Raw genomic sequence first — 16550 nt, forward strand, 5'->3', positions numbered from 1 at the left:
ATTATTGCGAATTCATATTTCGTGAAAAAAGTTTAAAAATTGTGACAAAACATTTCTACAGGAAAAATTTTGACAATATTTTCTTTATATTTTTTTTGTGCATCTGTTTGATTCAAATACAACATATCAACGCGCGGCCCTTGAAGCCATTGAAAAGTCGTCTAACCAAAGACGAAACGTGTCCCATAATGGTTGGTGTGTGTTGCTATCTTTGGCTTTCCTTTTCCATTTGCATCTCCGATCATTGAGCTCGTCTCGAAAGAGAAAAAAAAGAAATAATTTTACAAAATTTTCTTTAGATATTGGGTTGCCCAAAAAGTAATTGCGGATTTTTTAAAAGAAAGTAAATGCATTTTTAATAAAACTTAGAATGAACTTTAATCAAATATACTTTTTTACACTTTTTTTCTAAAGCAAGCTAAAAGTAACAGCTGATAACTGACAGAAGAAAGAATGCAGTTGCAGAGTCACAAGCCGTTGAAAAAATTTGTCAACGCCGACTATATGAAAAATCCGCAATTACTTTTTGGGCAACCCAATATAAAATTTTTTCAAAATTCTATACAGAGAAAAAGTGTTGACCAAATTTTCTACGGAAAAACCTATTTACAAATAAAAATGTCTATAAAAAACAATTTAAAAGAAATTCTATAGGAAAAAATGTTGACAACATTTTCTGTAGAAATAATTTTGACAAAATTTTTTTATTGAAAAATATTTTTACAAAATTTTCTATAGAAAAAATGTTGACAAAATTTTCCATAGAAAAAATTTTGACAAATATTTCTATAGAAAAAATTTTGACAAAATTTTCTATAGAAAAAATTTTGACAAAATTTTCTATAGAAAAAATTTTGACAAAATTTTTTTATTGAAAAAATTTTTTACAAAATTTTCTATAGAAAAAATTTTGACAAAATTTTCCATAGAAAAAATTTTGACAAATATTTCTATAGAAAAAATTTTGACAAAATTTTCTATAGAAAAAATTTTGACAAAATTTTCTATAGAAAAAATTTTAACAAATTTTCTATAGAAAACATTTTGACAAAATTTTCTATAGAAAAAACTTTGACGAAATTTTCTATAGAAAAATTTTGGCAACATTTGCTAAAAAAAATTTTTGATAAAATTTTTATAGAAAAAATTTTGACAAAATTTTCTATAGAAAAATGTCGACAAAATTTTTGTACATATTTTATTGATTTTAAGTTTTTCTTTGCGGTCATTCGACCAATCACTGTGCTTTGGGTTAGCAGACTCATACTACCTAAATTACATTTATGTATGTAGATGGATGGAGCGTTAGCTAATATTATATGTTGTTATTTGTATTTGTAGTTACTTATATGTTTATAATATATTGTTTATTTATTGCAAATGTTGTCTTAGTTAATATGGAACTATGGCAACCTCCATGTATGGCAATGAAAATGAACTCAATTGCTCCATATGTTAAGGAAACCAACGAGGGTTATATGATAATGAGGCTAGGATAAAGAAACACGCGGCTTATAATAAGAGATTTGAGTACAAACTACTGGCTGGCATCTCTTTCATCATGAAATCTTTTCTCCTAATAAGCAACTAACAATTTTGCTTTTTTTTTTGTTTTCTTACAGATAACAAACTTTCAACTTCTCCCCCAAACATCCCTTTGTTTTTCTAAAACGTTGATTTCATGCGAAAGAAATCGTTTAGGGTTCCCATATGATGTTGGCCAAATGATTTGAACTCAATGAAATAAAGGCAAAAACCTCTCATTTCTCAAAACATTCCTTCATCATAAATTTTTATCTGGAAGTCTGGCAAAGAACAAGACAAGCGGCCATTAGGACATAAGATTAACACAATACACGCACGCACCACCGCCAACCACACGCCAGCTAGGAAAAGAAATAACATGGCAGGTGAAAGAAGGAGTATGAGCAACAACGGCGGCTTCTTGTGCCGTAGAATAATCTCGTCTCGACCACAATCGCTGTGCAATATGCCCAATATGATGGTAATCTCATTTCTTATTTTGGGCACCACCATGTATGCTACGACCACAACAGCCTTCGAATTGAGCACGGAGTTGAAGCTGATGCCAACCAAATACACAGAATGGTCCAAGAATGTAACATATCACAGTAAAACAACCTACAATGCCAGAGGCATGAAGCCTCTGTACGAAATTAGTCACAAAGTAATGTGGTGGTTAATAGGAGGTGATGATCCTCTGCCAGATGGTGAGTACGAAAAGCCAAAGCTAAACGCAATCAATCAAACCCAAAGCCAAAAATAGAAGTGAACTAACATGAAAACCTTGGTTTTTTTCCCTTTGGTTATTCCAGGATATTTTGAATTTAAAGATGGCAACGTACAAAAGGGCCCCAAGGCGGAACGCAACGAATGGGGTGATTTGGTCTTACATTATTGGCCCATATTGTTGATAGTGCTGTTGGTAGCTATATTGGTGGCATCCATGCCAATTATAGGGTAAGTGTAGTAACCCTGCCTGGATGTATTTATACTTTCGAATAATTTATATTGAAATGTATTTGCTTCTTCTTTACTTTTTTCCAGTTTATGCTTTTGTTGCTGCCGTTGTGCTGGTGCCTGTGGTGGCCGCTCTGAACCATTTGATAAGAAACATGATACCTGTCGAAGAGTGTTTCTGGGTTTCCTGCTAATAATACTGGCGACGGGTATATTGTAAGTATAATAACTGCTGCTTGCCCAAGCATGTTTGTTCTCCTTCATTTTCTATGGGGTATTTGTAGTTTGATTTAAAGATTTTTCCTGCAACTAAGAAGGGGAACGATGTAAATGTTCTTTATATAGAACTTATGCAGAAATGATTTGGTGATGTGTGGCTAAATTAGATTTTGTTTTGTTTATGGAATAGAATGGTATTTAGGATGTTAAAGAGATGAATAAAAAAGGAGTAACATTTGGAATACAATAATTAAAACTCTTTACAGTGCAATACGTTACGTTACGTCACATATCGTAAGTTCTATTAACTTGAAAAAATCTAAGCTGAAACTAGAAATTAATAGGGTTGCCAACGAACGTAATATGTGGCTACAACACCTGTACCTGTATACAGAGAGCGTTAAAAGTGTGTCAACACTTGTGAAATTTTTGGCTTTTGTAAGGTTTTTGCAAGAATGTAAATAGGATAAAGGGCATTTTTAAAATATTATAAATTTGCAAGAATATCTGAAATTACATATTTTCCCAAGTAAAAAAGGTAAATACCTATTATGCAAGCTGAACCGATATGGCCAATTTACAATGCCAACCGACATACACTAATAAGAAGTATTTGTGGAAAATTTCAAGCAGGTAGCTTTACTCCTTCGAAAGTTAGTGTGCTTTCGACAGACAGACGGACGGACGGACATAGCTAGATCGACATAAAATGTCATAACGATCAAGAATATATATACTTGATGGGGTCTAAGACGAATATTTTGGAGAGTTACAAACAGAATGACGAAATTAGTATACCACCATCCTGTGGTGGAGGGTGTAAAAAATAGATAGTCGGTATAAAAGTGATAGTAGCAAAGGTTTTAGGCAGTAGATTTCAAATTTTGCATCTAGTCTTTGATGACTTGTAGTACTAAAACCCGGTCTTGAGACTTAGGACTATATGCAATTAAATGAATGACTTTTAGGAGTAGAGTAGGGCATTATGGGTGAACCATATTACAATGTGGACCCGCGGGTTCTTTATAATTCCGGTTCCTTTATTTACGCTACATGGCTATTAAATTAAATCTATGTACTTTGAAGCTAATTTTGTTGTTCAACTTTGGCTCCATCTACATTAAAAAGACATACCAACTTTGTTTGAGAACAGTTTTTCAGCCTTCTCTCTCTCTCTTTCTCTCTTTCGGGTAGAACTCATTCATGCCATCTGTCTACTTGAGAGAAACCCAAAACACAGTTCGTTAATGAACTTTAACTATTTCATGTAAAATAACAATTGAATAGCGCTGTGGTAATTTATAACTTATTTGCTTAGACCGTTTACTTAAATGATATGATAAAAGAGACTCTTGAAGATATTTGTTTTTCCACATGAAGGTATGAAGTTTTTTTTTTTCAAGATGTGTGAAATTAAGTGTGAAATACACAAAGGTTAAGGGCAATCTTATCAATCGTTTACCTAATAGAAAGTTCTTGCTAAAGATGATTTTTTTCTTATCAAGATAAGGAAAAAACATGCGTAGTCAATGCACTTTAAGGAACTACATACTGTAGAATAAAAAAATACAAATTAAATAAAGAAAAAATCAAAATTTAACAACTGTATGTGCCTAATTTTATACCCTCCATCATAGGATGGGGGTATACTAATTTCGTCATTCTGTTTGTAACTCCTCGAAATATTCGTCTTAGACCCCATAAAGTAAATATATTCCTGATCGTCATGACATTTTAAATCAATCTAGCCATGTCCATCTGTCTGTCCGTCCGTCCGTCGAAAGCACGCTAATCTTGGATCTTGACTTCTTGAGCCCCTTTTTTTTGGACTTTAATCGAAATGGCAGAGTACGACTCTATATGCCAGGTTGTACTTCCGAAGTTGGTGTCCCCACCAACTGTAAATTAAAACACGTGTATTAAAAATACAGAATTAAAACCAATGTACAGTTATAACTGTACTGTGTATAACGATGACTAAGCATCGAATCCCGAAGCGTCCGCTTCAGACGAATTCTAAATGCAAAGTGTCTTGAGCCCCTAGAGGGCACAATTCTTATTCGATTTGGCTGAAATTTTGCATGAAGAGTTTTATTATGACTTCCAAAAACTGTGTTGAGTATGGTGGAAATCGGTATGGTGGAAATGGGGTCTTGACGTCTTGAGCGTCTAGAAGGCGCAATTCCTATCCGATTGGGTTGAAATTTTGCACGACGTGTTGAGTTATGACTTCCAATAAATATGCTTAGTATGGATAAAATTGATCTATAACCTGATATAGATGCCATATAAACCGATCTTGAGTCTTCTCAATTCTTATCCGATTTGGCTGAAATTTCGCATGACTTGTTTTGTTATAAATTCTAACAACTATGCCAAATATGGTTCATATCGCTCCATAACCTGATATAGCTGCCATATAAACCGATCTGGGATCTTGACTTCTTGAGCCTCCAGAGGGCGCAATTCTTATCCGATTTGGCTGAAATTTTGTTCAACGGATTCTCCCATGACCTTCAACATACGTGTCAAATATGATCCGAATCGGTCCATGGCTTGATACAGCTCCCATATAAACCGATCTCTCTATTTTGCTTCTTGAGCCTCCAGAGGGCTCAGTCCTTACTCGCATTGTTTGAAATTTTACACAATGACTTCTACTATCGTCTCCAACATGCAATTCAATTAAGGGCCGAATCGGACCATAACTTGATATAGCTCCAATATTATGGCAATTCTTTTTTTTATCCTTTGTTTGCCTAAAAAGAGATATCGGGAAAAGGACTCGACAAATACGATCTATGGTGGAGGGTATATAAGATTCGACCCGCTTATCACGCTTTTACTTGTTTGTATATATTATTTATTTTTGTTTGTAAAATTCTTCTTTTCAGATTTGGTGTAATTGTAGCCTTTGCCACCAACAGCTACATGCAATATGGCATAGATGATGGCACAGAAGCTGTTCGTGCTGGAAGCAATGATACACAAAAGTTTTTGACAGTAACATCAGAACAATTGGAATATGTATTGGTTAACAACTACAAACAGCTATCGGATCAGTTGCAGATTATACTGCAGAGTAAGTTGGAGATGAAATTGTATAAACAAAGACATAAATTGAACGAATGACAGATAAATAATTCATACACTCGTATATTGTCCGGCTGCAGACCATAGGGTTCTCTGTTTCTATAACAAATAGAAAAACAAAAACCCTATATCTAAAAATTATATAGTCTATGTTTCCTTCCAGACAAACGTACACAATCTATGAAAATTTTAAGAAAATCGGTTCAGCCAAGTCATAATGGGTCTAATGGCGTGACCCCCTATACTTCGATCTGATTTTGTATGCCAGATTCGAAATCTACTCCCGAATACCTTTCATTTGAGCCCCATATTGAAATGAACGTCCGAAATGTCTGTTTGGGGGAGTTTTGGAGCTGGGGCAGCCCGATGGGTACAAAGACTCAAATTGTAATACCATTTTCGTATTCTACTCTCCTAAACCTTTCATTTGATACCTATATTGTCCTGATCGGCTCACTTTTAATTTTAGGTAGTATTTTTCTCCTAAGGGGGAGGGTCCGTCCCCCTTCTGATACCGAAAAATTATATAGCCTATGTTTCCTTCAAGAACAACCTACACAATATGCGAAAATTTCGAGAAAATCGGTTCTGCCGTTTTTCAGTCTAAATGGAACAAACAAACCGGGTTCCCAATTTTGGCGTTTTTGTAGGAGTGGGGTGACCCCCTATGCTTCGACATGAATTTGCATGCCAGATTCGTTATCTACTCTCGCATACTTTTCATTTGATACCCATATTGTCATTATCGGTCCACTTTTGATTTTGGGTGGTGTTTTTTGAGGTAACGGTGGAGGGTACGCCCCCTTTCCGTTATCAATAAATTATAAAGCCTATTCCTATTTCCTGACCATATTCGTAATCTACTCCCGAATACCTTCCATTTGAGTCCCATATTGTTATGATCGTCAAATAAACCTATTTTAAGGGGTTTTGGGGCTGGGGCGGCCCCCTAGGTACTTGGACCCAACTTTTATTATGAAATTCGTAATCTACTCTTGAATACCTTTCATTTGAATCCCATATTGTCCCGATCGGTCCACTTTTAGTTTTTGGTAGTTCTTTTGGGGTAAGGGGGAGGGTCCACTCCCTCCCGATATCAAAAAATCATATAGCCTACGTTTCCTTCCAGACCAACCTACATAAACTGTGAAATTTTCAAGGTAATCGGTTCAGCCGTTTTGAGTCTATACGGAACAAACAAACAAACACAAATTGAATTTTATATATAAGAAGAAACAGAGAACAAAGGTCTGCAGCCGGATATTGTATAAAGAAAAATTGTTTTATAACCAAAAACTTGGTCGACAGTATCGATAAAAATAAATAAAAACCTATAAAAGTTTTGAATTCATTGCGGCGTAGTTAATATTTTATCTTTCTTTTATCTTAGCCACCTCCGATTTTATTATATCCAATTTGGAACAAAAATCCAAGGCTGTCTCTGTTAGCCGTCTCATGGAGTTCTTAAAGAAATTGCCCAGTCTTAAGGAGAAATTGCAACAAATGAAATCAATCACCAATGACTTGAGGGTATATGCTTCTCAATTAAGTGATGGTAAGTAATGGGAAAAGCATGATAAAAAAATTTTTTGATAATAATTGTCCTATTTTTCTTTCAAGGTTTACGAGGTGTAAAACGCGATCTGCTGGTCATGCTTAACAAATGCTCAGATCAATCATGTAAAGATGTATTAAATCGTTATGAAATAGGAAAACTGGATGCTAATGGAATACATTATGATCAGGTAGGTTATTAGTTTTAGCCACGAAAAGGAGTAGACCCTTTTTTATTTAAATACAGTGGTAAAAAAAAGGTTTACGATATTTAACGCAGCCATATCGAAAATCTTAACCAAAAATTTTTGGTTAATGTTGGTTTTTATGTTCTTAACGCAATGCCATCAGTTATTTGTCGTTTCACAATAAGGGCTCTTAAGGGTGGGAGTTGCATCTTTACTGAAAGCTTTTTAACTGTTTGAACCACTAACATTAGGTCTGTTTGCGTACTTTTCAGTAAAAATTTGCGTTCGAAGTCATCAATACAACTTCCAACAGATGTACAGAATCATGTGTACCACGGAAGTAGTGTAATTGACACAGAAAAAAAGTCTGCCATTACACAAAAACACATGCATTGGGAAAAGGTACAGCTAATAGACAGGGTTGCCGTGTGTGGTTAATGTGGTAATTTTATCATACCAGCGCACGGCCCTTGATGCCATCAAACCTAATATGGTTGAAAAATCTTCTAATTAAAGACGAAACGCGTCCCATAGTGGTTGGTGTGTGCTGCTATCTCTGGTTTTCATTTTCCATTTGCAATCTCCGATCATTGAGCTCGTCACGAAAGAGAAATAAACAAGAACGAGCACAGCCTTTACACTCTTTTGTTATTTATTTCAATTAATCAGCTGCTTTACATAAAACAGCTGTTCGATGCTGCAAATTTCTGTTCGAAAAAAAAACATCCAGTAAACATTAGCAAGCTTTCTTGGTTATTGAGTTCTCGTGTATCTCATGTAGTTCTCATGCACTCTTCCGCTCTCTTCTGCTGGCAAATAAAGTACGCGAACAACTTTTAGTAACAATTAGTGCCAATTTGCACAATTTTTTGAGTACGCAAACATTTTGTTACTCACTTTGTTCGCCAATTCATCGATATGAGCTGTTTTCCCTCTACAAATGTTTTGTTTTATTTACCAGTCTAGCGGATTCGCTAGCTTGTGGATAATTTAAACGCTTTTCCCGCTAAATGCTTTAAACTTTCGTTGGCAGCACTGACACCACATCTGAAATAATTAAATATCAACAAAACAAACAAAATAATTAATTCTAATTTTAAATAAATGTTTCTCGGAGTTCATTAATGTGATTTTATTGAAAATCTAAGCAATTTTGCCACTTCAGAATGTTTAATCGGTGTATGAATATGTTAAGTTCTTCCTCTTTTAGTTTTGTCATTCATATTGAATGATGACACCATATCTTTTAATAAACGGCGATAAGAGGTCTGTTCGCGTATTTTTCCAGTAAAAATTAGCAGGAGAATAAGAGCCATTTTAATCTCTTTAAACAAAATTGCAAGCAAAAGTACGCGAACGACTTCCAGTGAAAGTTTGCAGAAAAACAGCTGATTTGTGTTTTGGTTGGTTTATTATTTGCTTGCTTGGAAAACATTTTTTTTAAATAAAAAGGTGAGGTATTTTCCTTAGATAAAAGTCAATTTATTGACCCGAGAGTGAAAAGGCTAGAAGGGAAGCTGTTCGTGTAAGTGTGATCTCCGCGCTGCTGGACAGCAATCACAAATTACCGTGCGCGATCCCATGGCAGCCGGTTGTACGTACCGCATTGGGCCGGTGGAGTCTTTCATTGGCCCGATGGAGTTTTTCAGTGTACAAAACACTGCTACAACAACAACAACCGTGCACGAAGCTACGAATATAATTTGTGGCGCCAAGTCGCGCAAAGCGCTCTTTCCAGACAGAATATCTACACTGGTGCTGAAGAATCTGGATCTGCCTGGAGTCGATTATCTTACAACTGTCCTCAGCCTATCTGAACACTATAATAGTACCCGATGTTTGTGTACAATTATATTTGCATATTATTTGCTGCAACTTTGAACATCTGTTCAAAGTAGCAAATTTCTGCTGGCAAAAAAGTCCCAGTAGAAATTTGCAGGTTCTCTATTTTCTAACTGTCAAAATCTGCTCTCTCGCGCGCTCTCTTCTGCTGGCAAATAAAGTACGCGGACGACTTTCAGTAAAACTTTGTGCGAATTTGCACAAATTTTTGAGTTCCCGAACACAGTTAAGATTAGCTAAACAGGGGTAGCATTTTTCTCCATACAAACTAAGCGAGAAAATCCGCTTCATGAGTAAATAAAGCACACATAAAATCAGCTGATGTCAATGAGTTGAAACGAATGAAACGAGTGACGAAATTTTTTAGTGGTTTATGGCAGTAAATGGTTACTAAACTTTAGTGGCGATATAAAAACTCTTGTCTGAAAGATAAATTCCGTTTTTCGACTACCATTAGAGAACTCTGACTAATGATGAATAGTCACTCATTTCTTTGGAGAGTTTTACAACTAATGAGTATACGTAAATATGACTTTTTATATTTATTTAATAAATTGTAAAAGCTTTGGTTATAAAAAAAAATATCTTTAAGAACAGACGATTCAACTCTACTAGCGTGTGGAATGATAACACATTCAAAATTTATTTCATGAGAGATGACTAAAAACGGTTGTTGCTCTGAAGTGAGTCATGTTTCCATTCACATTCATGTATTGTTGTTTACCGATCTACACATATGTATGTAGATATATTGTTTGTGTATGATAGCAACCTCTGTCAATGATTGACATTGAAGACAAGAGGACGATTAGGGACGAATCACTCTGCCGTCATTTGCAAGCCATTTGTGAGTAGGGTCGAATGAGCAGGATACATATTAAGGCACGTAAGACAATGCTTTTTGTCATCCCTGTCATGGAATACAACTCCGTTATATGGGCAAGGGGCTTTTAAATTATCCTGGGAAAGGGTTTAATGAAAGGGTCACAAAATTGGTATTTTAGTGAAAACAGAGCCACAAAACAAGGAAGGGTAAATAAGATTAAACAAGTAAGGCCGAATCTTATAAACCCTCCACCATGGATCCCATTTGTCGAGTTCTATGCGCAGTATCTCTTTTTAGGCAAAGAAAGAATATTGAATAAGAATATACTATTGTGTAATATTTCAGTTCATTCGGATAAGAATTGCGCCTTGTAGGGGCTCAAGAAGCAAAATTGGGACATCGGTTTATATGGAAGCTGGATCAAGCTATTGTTCGATTCAAACCATATTAGACACGTATGTTGAAGGTCATGAATGAAGCGCTTGTACTAAATTTTTTCCAAATTGGATGAGAATTATGCCCTCTACAGGCTCAAGAAGTCAAGATCCCAGATCGGTTTATATGGCAGCTATATCTGGTTATGTACCGATTTGCGCCGTACTTAGCGCAGTTATTGGAAGTCATAACAAAACACCTCATGCAAAATTTCAGTCAAATCGGTTGAGAATAACGCGCTCTATTGGCTCAAGAAGTCAAGATCCAAGATCGGTTTGTATGAGAGCTATACCAGATTATGAACCGATTTGCGCCGCACTTAACAGAATTGTTGAAAGTGATACGAAAACACTACGTGCAAAATTTCCGTCAAATCGGACGAGAATTGCGCCCTCTAGAGGCTCAAGAAGTCAAGACCCAAGATCGGTTTATATGGCAGCTATATCAAAACATGGATCAATTTGGCCCATTTATAGTCCCAACCGACCTACACTAATAAAACGTATTTGTGCAAAATTTCAAGCGGCTGGCTTAACTCCTTCGAAAGTTAGCGTGCTTTCGACAGACAGACGGACAGACGGATGGACGGACATGGCTAGATCGACTTAAAATGGCATGACGATCAAGAATATATACATTTTATGGGGTCTCAGACGCATATCTCAGAGCGTTACAAACAGAATGACGAAATTAATATACCCCCATCCTATGGTGGAGGGTATAAAAAGGTAATTGCTTTCACAAAGAATTAAGTAAAGGTGGTCGATGTTATAATACTTCTAAGGGGTAAGAATCCGAACGAGCTATGCAGAAGGGCCGAAAGGGTCTTGCATATGGCATATGACTGGGCCAGACCCAGACGTCTCAATGTTAATCCAGAGCAGACTGAAATATGCCTGTGCACGAGGAAGACAAAGGTGGGACAATTTAACGTACCACGTTTACTTAATACGACGATTTCGATATCTGACAAGGTGAAATACTTAGGTGTGATCTTGGACAGGAATCTGAATTGGAAGTGTCAACGTTTTTGGGTCTATAAGCGACACACAAACAAAAGCAAATTGATTTTTATACCCACCACCGACGGATGGGGGTATATTCATTTTGTCATTCCCTTTGCAACACATCGAAATATCCATTTCCGACCCTATAAAGTATATATATTCTTGATCAGCGTAAAAAGACGATCTAGACATGTCCGTCCGTCTGTCTGTTGAAATCACGCTACAGTCTTCAAAAATAGAGACATTGAGCTGAAACTTTGCACAGAATATTTTTTTGTCCATAAGCAGGTTAAGTTCGAAGATGGGCTATATCGGACTATATCTTGATATAGCCCCCATATAGACCGATCCGCCGATTTAGGGTCTTAGGCCAATAAAAGCCACATTTATTATTCGATTTTGCTGAAATTTGGGACGGTGAGTTGTGTTAGGCCCTTCGACATCCTCCGTCAATTTGGCTCAGATCGGTCCACATTTGGATATAGCTGCCATATAGACCGATCCTCCGATTTAGGGTCTTAGGCCCATAAAAGCTGCATTTATGATCCGATTTTGCTGAAATTTGGGACTGTGAGTTGTTTTAGGCCCTTCGACATCCTCCATCAATATGGCTTAGATCGGTTCAGATTTGGATATTGCTGCCATATAGACCGATCCTCAAATTTAGGGTCCCAGGCCCATAAAAACCACATTTATTATCCAATTTTGCTGAAATTTGGGACATTGAGTTGTCTTAGGCCCTTCGACATCCTCCATCAATATGGCTTAGATCGGTTCAGATTTGGATATAGCTGTCATATAGACCGATCCTCAAATTTAGGGTCTTAGGCCCATAAAAGCCACATTTACTATCCGATTTTGCTGAAATTTGGGACAGTGAGTTGTGTTAGGCCCTTTAACATCCTCCGTCAATTTGGCTCAGGTCGGTCCAGACTTGGATATAGCAGCCATATAGACGGATCCTCCGATTTAGGGTCTTAGGCCCATAAAAGCTGCATTTATCGTCCGATTTTGCTGAAATTTGGGACAGTGAGTTGTCTTAGGCCCTCCGACGTCTTTCGTCAATTTGGCTCAGAACGGTCCACATTTGGATATAGCTGCCATATAGACCGATCCTCCAATTTAGGGTCTTAGGCCCATAAAAGCCACATTTACTATCCGATTTTGCTGAAATTTGGGACAGTGAGTTGTGTTAGACCCTTTAACATCCTCCGTCAATTTGGCTCAGGTCGGTCCAGACTTGGATATAGCTGCCATATAGACGGATCCTCCGATTTAGGGTCTTAGGCCCATAAAACACTCATTTATTGTCCGATGTCGCCGAAATTTGGGACAGTGAGTTAAGTTAAGCCCCTTGACATATTTCTGCATTATCGCACAGATCGGTCCAGATTTGGATATAGCTGCCATATAGACCGATCTCTCGGTTTTAGGTTTTGGGGCCATAACAAGCGCATTTATTGTCCGATGTTGCCGAAATTGTGGACAAAGAGTTAAGTTAAGCCCTCCACATATTTCTGCTATGGGACATAAGGTATGAGTTTTGCACCGGATTTTGACGAAAGGTGGTTTACATATATACCCGAGGTGGTGGGTATCCAAAGTTCGGCCCGGCCGAACTTAACGCCTTAACGCCTTTTTACTTGTTATATATAGAAGATGGGGCTTTTGATGATTTTTTAATTATTTTTTTCCCCCTTTAATGTATACGTTTATAAATTTTCCTTCTCATAATGTGTAAATTTCTCTACCATTATACATTTTAACTGCTGCTTTCTTATGTAGATGGTGGATCGTTATTTCCCTAAGGTATGCGCCAAGATACCCACAACATGCAAAAAAAATATAAAACTTGCGGCAATTTCTAAAATTCTATCTCACTCTTACTAACTGCAATCCATTTCTCTGTCCATTTCATTTCATCAGCTACCCGATGTTACTATTATTATTGACAACTTGGATCAATTGATTGGTGACAACATTGCCTCCGCTGGAGAAAGAGGAAGTAATGCTTTGAAAGAAATGCGCACTCATCTTAATACCACAATTGCCAATTATACACCGCAAATTATTGAGGCCATTACCAAAGCTGGTGAGTTCAATGTTTGGGTTTAGAATTTGTTTTTAGTTTTTTTTTTTTTGTGGTGAATTGTTGTCTATCTTTTTCTCTAGGTAATGGTTTACAAAAAGTTTCCAATGACATTAAAACTGAATTGGACAAGGCGTCAAGAGCCATTGGTTCAAATACCAAGAAATATACAAATATTGCCGATAATTATTTAGCTGAATATGGTCCATATCGTTTTTACATGGGCATAGGAGTTTGTTCCATATTGTTGTTGGTAAGTATTTTTGTTGTTGTTGGGGGATTATGAGTTGAATGGTAATGGGGTTTTTCATCAATGCATTAGCACTACTAAAGCGAAACATGAAAATGATTGACAGAGACAGACAGACGTTTATGCCACTATGAATAGTCGGATAAGAATTACGCCACCTAAAGGCACAAGAAGTATAACTCGGAGATCGGTTTATATATCAGGCTATGGACAGATTTGAATCATACTTATCAGTCAGAGTGGAGGAATTTAGCCAATTCGTATAACAATGCCCCTGTACGGGGCTCAATAAATTAACTCGGAGCTATTTGAGCTTCAATCTATGTGGTGTTCTTCGTTATCAGGAGAAGCTTAGCTGGGAGCTTCCTGGCGCGTCCTCAGTTTGCGGATACTTTAATGGTTAAACCGGAGCAGCTGTAACTGCAGCCGCGGACAATCAGCGGTAACGAGTGAAGAGTCTCAGTGAGAGGTCGAGCGGCATCGGCTCTTGCTTAAATACTGAGTACCTATGATGCTCAATATGACAAGGCGAGTTATTGGCGCCTTTAAATAACCTATGACCATCATTTCCGGCGACGATCGGCCGTATAGACCGCAACGCACTTTCTCACCTATTAGAGTTTCTCGCGTATCGCCACCTCAACATGCAAATGTGGCTACAATAACAACTTTACCATATGATTTGTAAATACAGAGTTGCCATCTAGATCCAATATTTTGCTTTTGGGCTATCCCAGCTCGTAGGCATAGAAAACCGTTATTACTTTTTGAAGATTGCTACGTTCAAAAATGGATTTTTATACCCACCACCGTAGGTTAATGGGTATATTCATTTAGTCATTCCATTTGCAACACATCGAAATATCAATTTCCGATCCTACAGCTGCCTGGAGCTGCCTCCATTTCTATCCTATTCATGATTGTTGGCATTGTGTAAAATATATGTGTCTTGTGCCCGAAAAAGTTTTCATCAACTACAGTTCCTTTTAATCAGTCACTTCAATCACCTGCAGTTCCACAAAATGAATAGCAAAGGTGGCTTCAAAAGCAACCCCTATCAGCAGCCTGAGGGCATTGTTTAAAAGTTCATGAATAAGCATCCTTCCAATCCTCAGTCAACCACTCTAGACTAGGTCATCGGCAAAAAAATTTTCTGCCACCACATGATAGCTCGGGACTCAGCACGTCTAGACCTTTCCATGACCTATCTGTAAACCCTTAACATGCCTACACCTCACATGGCCCAAGGTTTGAGCTATCTGTGTTGCTGTAGTACCGTCCGCATAGAACTTCTGACAAAGCAGCCATTTTACTTCAAAATCTTATCCAAAGCCCGAAAGATGGCGATGATCCGAGTCCAGAGTCTTTAGTGTGGGACTGTTGTTGTTGGCGTTGTAGCAATGTATACACTGAGGCGGAAGCCCTTGAAGATGAAGGACTCCATCGGGTCAATCCGGTGCGTTGTTGTAGCAGTGTGTTGTACAATGAGGTGGCAGCGCTTGCCGATGAAGTACTACATCGGGTCAATCTGGTACGTACAACCGGCTGCCATGGCATTGAGTGCCGGACTGTCAACATAGGTTGTAACTGTCTGACGAGGTAGCGCTCTTGTCGTGGACGAATGCTTTTCAGATGTCAAATGACACCCAGGGAACTCAGTTGAGACTTCTGCTCCAGTTTTTGTTGTTGTAACCATATTTTTATAAGTTGGAGGTGGCGATACTCGTCAAGCTCCATATGCGAGCAAGCTCGTTCTGGTCCATAGGACCGATCACTGCGCGAAGTTTATGGCCATTTGTCATATCGTGTATCATTGACATTCAGTATTAAAGCAAGAGCCGATGCCGGCCGGCCTGTCACTAAGACTCTGCACTCGAGTTGCAGCTACACCGTATTTGGAGCATCCCACTATCCGAAATCTATGGACACGTACCGCCTCCGTCTTATTTGTGGAGGCTGCGGCGTCCTGAATACCGCCGCACCATATACATTTACTCCGGATCGAACAGCAATTCAGGTAACTAGTCACTGTGGACCGTTTCAATTAGAACGGGAAGATTTTTGGAGTTAGATTTGGGGTCAATTGCCGGGACAGAATAGTCGCCCTTATGGCGGATAGTGGAATGTTCCGTAGGAGTAACTTCAGTCGCGGACAAGCCAGCGGTATCGAGTGAAGAGACTCAGTTAGGGGCCGGGCGGCACCAGCTCTTGCTTAAATACTGAGTGCCTATGATACTCGATATGACAAGGCGGAGATATTAGCGCAGTAATAGCCACGCTCCCACGGCCTATGGACCATAAGCGACCTCAACTATGGAGCTTGACGACCTCCAAACATGTGGCTACTATAACAACGCTCCAACACATTGTAAGAGATCAATGAAATTCTTGATCTGCGCCACATTATTTGACCTATCTGTCAATAAGATAAGGTGTAATTCTGATTGTTGGTGTCTCCTTGTTTGATAGGATTTTGGTGTAGGTGGTGTAGAAAGCTTTACCGATTTCTTACAATTCTGCTTAATTTTAACAAAATTTTAAAACTTTTCAATATTCTCTACTTTTT

General features: G+C 37.7%; 1 protein-coding gene across 9 annotated transcripts in view; it reads left to right on the forward strand.

Moving 5' to 3' along the window:
* LOC106093800 (prominin-like protein) overlaps nt 1-16550 on the forward strand; it is an 86896-nt gene that overhangs the window by 56623 nt on the left and 13723 nt on the right. For 8 of the 9 annotated variants that reach the window (XM_059360980.1, XM_059360969.1, XM_059360988.1 and 5 more), the window contains exons 2-10: nt 1623-2231; nt 2337-2481; nt 2569-2697; nt 5595-5782; nt 7184-7348; nt 7414-7538; nt 13431-13454; nt 13572-13737; nt 13818-13987. In XM_059360980.1, the coding sequence (XP_059216963.1) occupies nt 1904-2231; nt 2337-2481; nt 2569-2697; nt 5595-5782; nt 7184-7348; nt 7414-7538; nt 13431-13454; nt 13572-13737; nt 13818-13987 (1440 nt within the window). In that variant the 5' untranslated portion in view covers nt 1623-1903. The remainder of the gene's footprint in view (nt 1-1622; nt 2232-2336; nt 2482-2568; nt 2698-5594; nt 5783-7183; nt 7349-7413; nt 7539-13430; nt 13455-13571; nt 13738-13817; nt 13988-16550) is intronic. The other variant, XM_059360966.1, reaches the window with a different exon arrangement.

This window comes from Stomoxys calcitrans, chromosome 1 (assembly GCF_963082655.1).
Source record: "Stomoxys calcitrans chromosome 1, idStoCalc2.1, whole genome shotgun sequence".
Classification (NCBI taxonomy): domain Eukaryota; kingdom Metazoa; phylum Arthropoda; class Insecta; order Diptera; family Muscidae; genus Stomoxys; species Stomoxys calcitrans.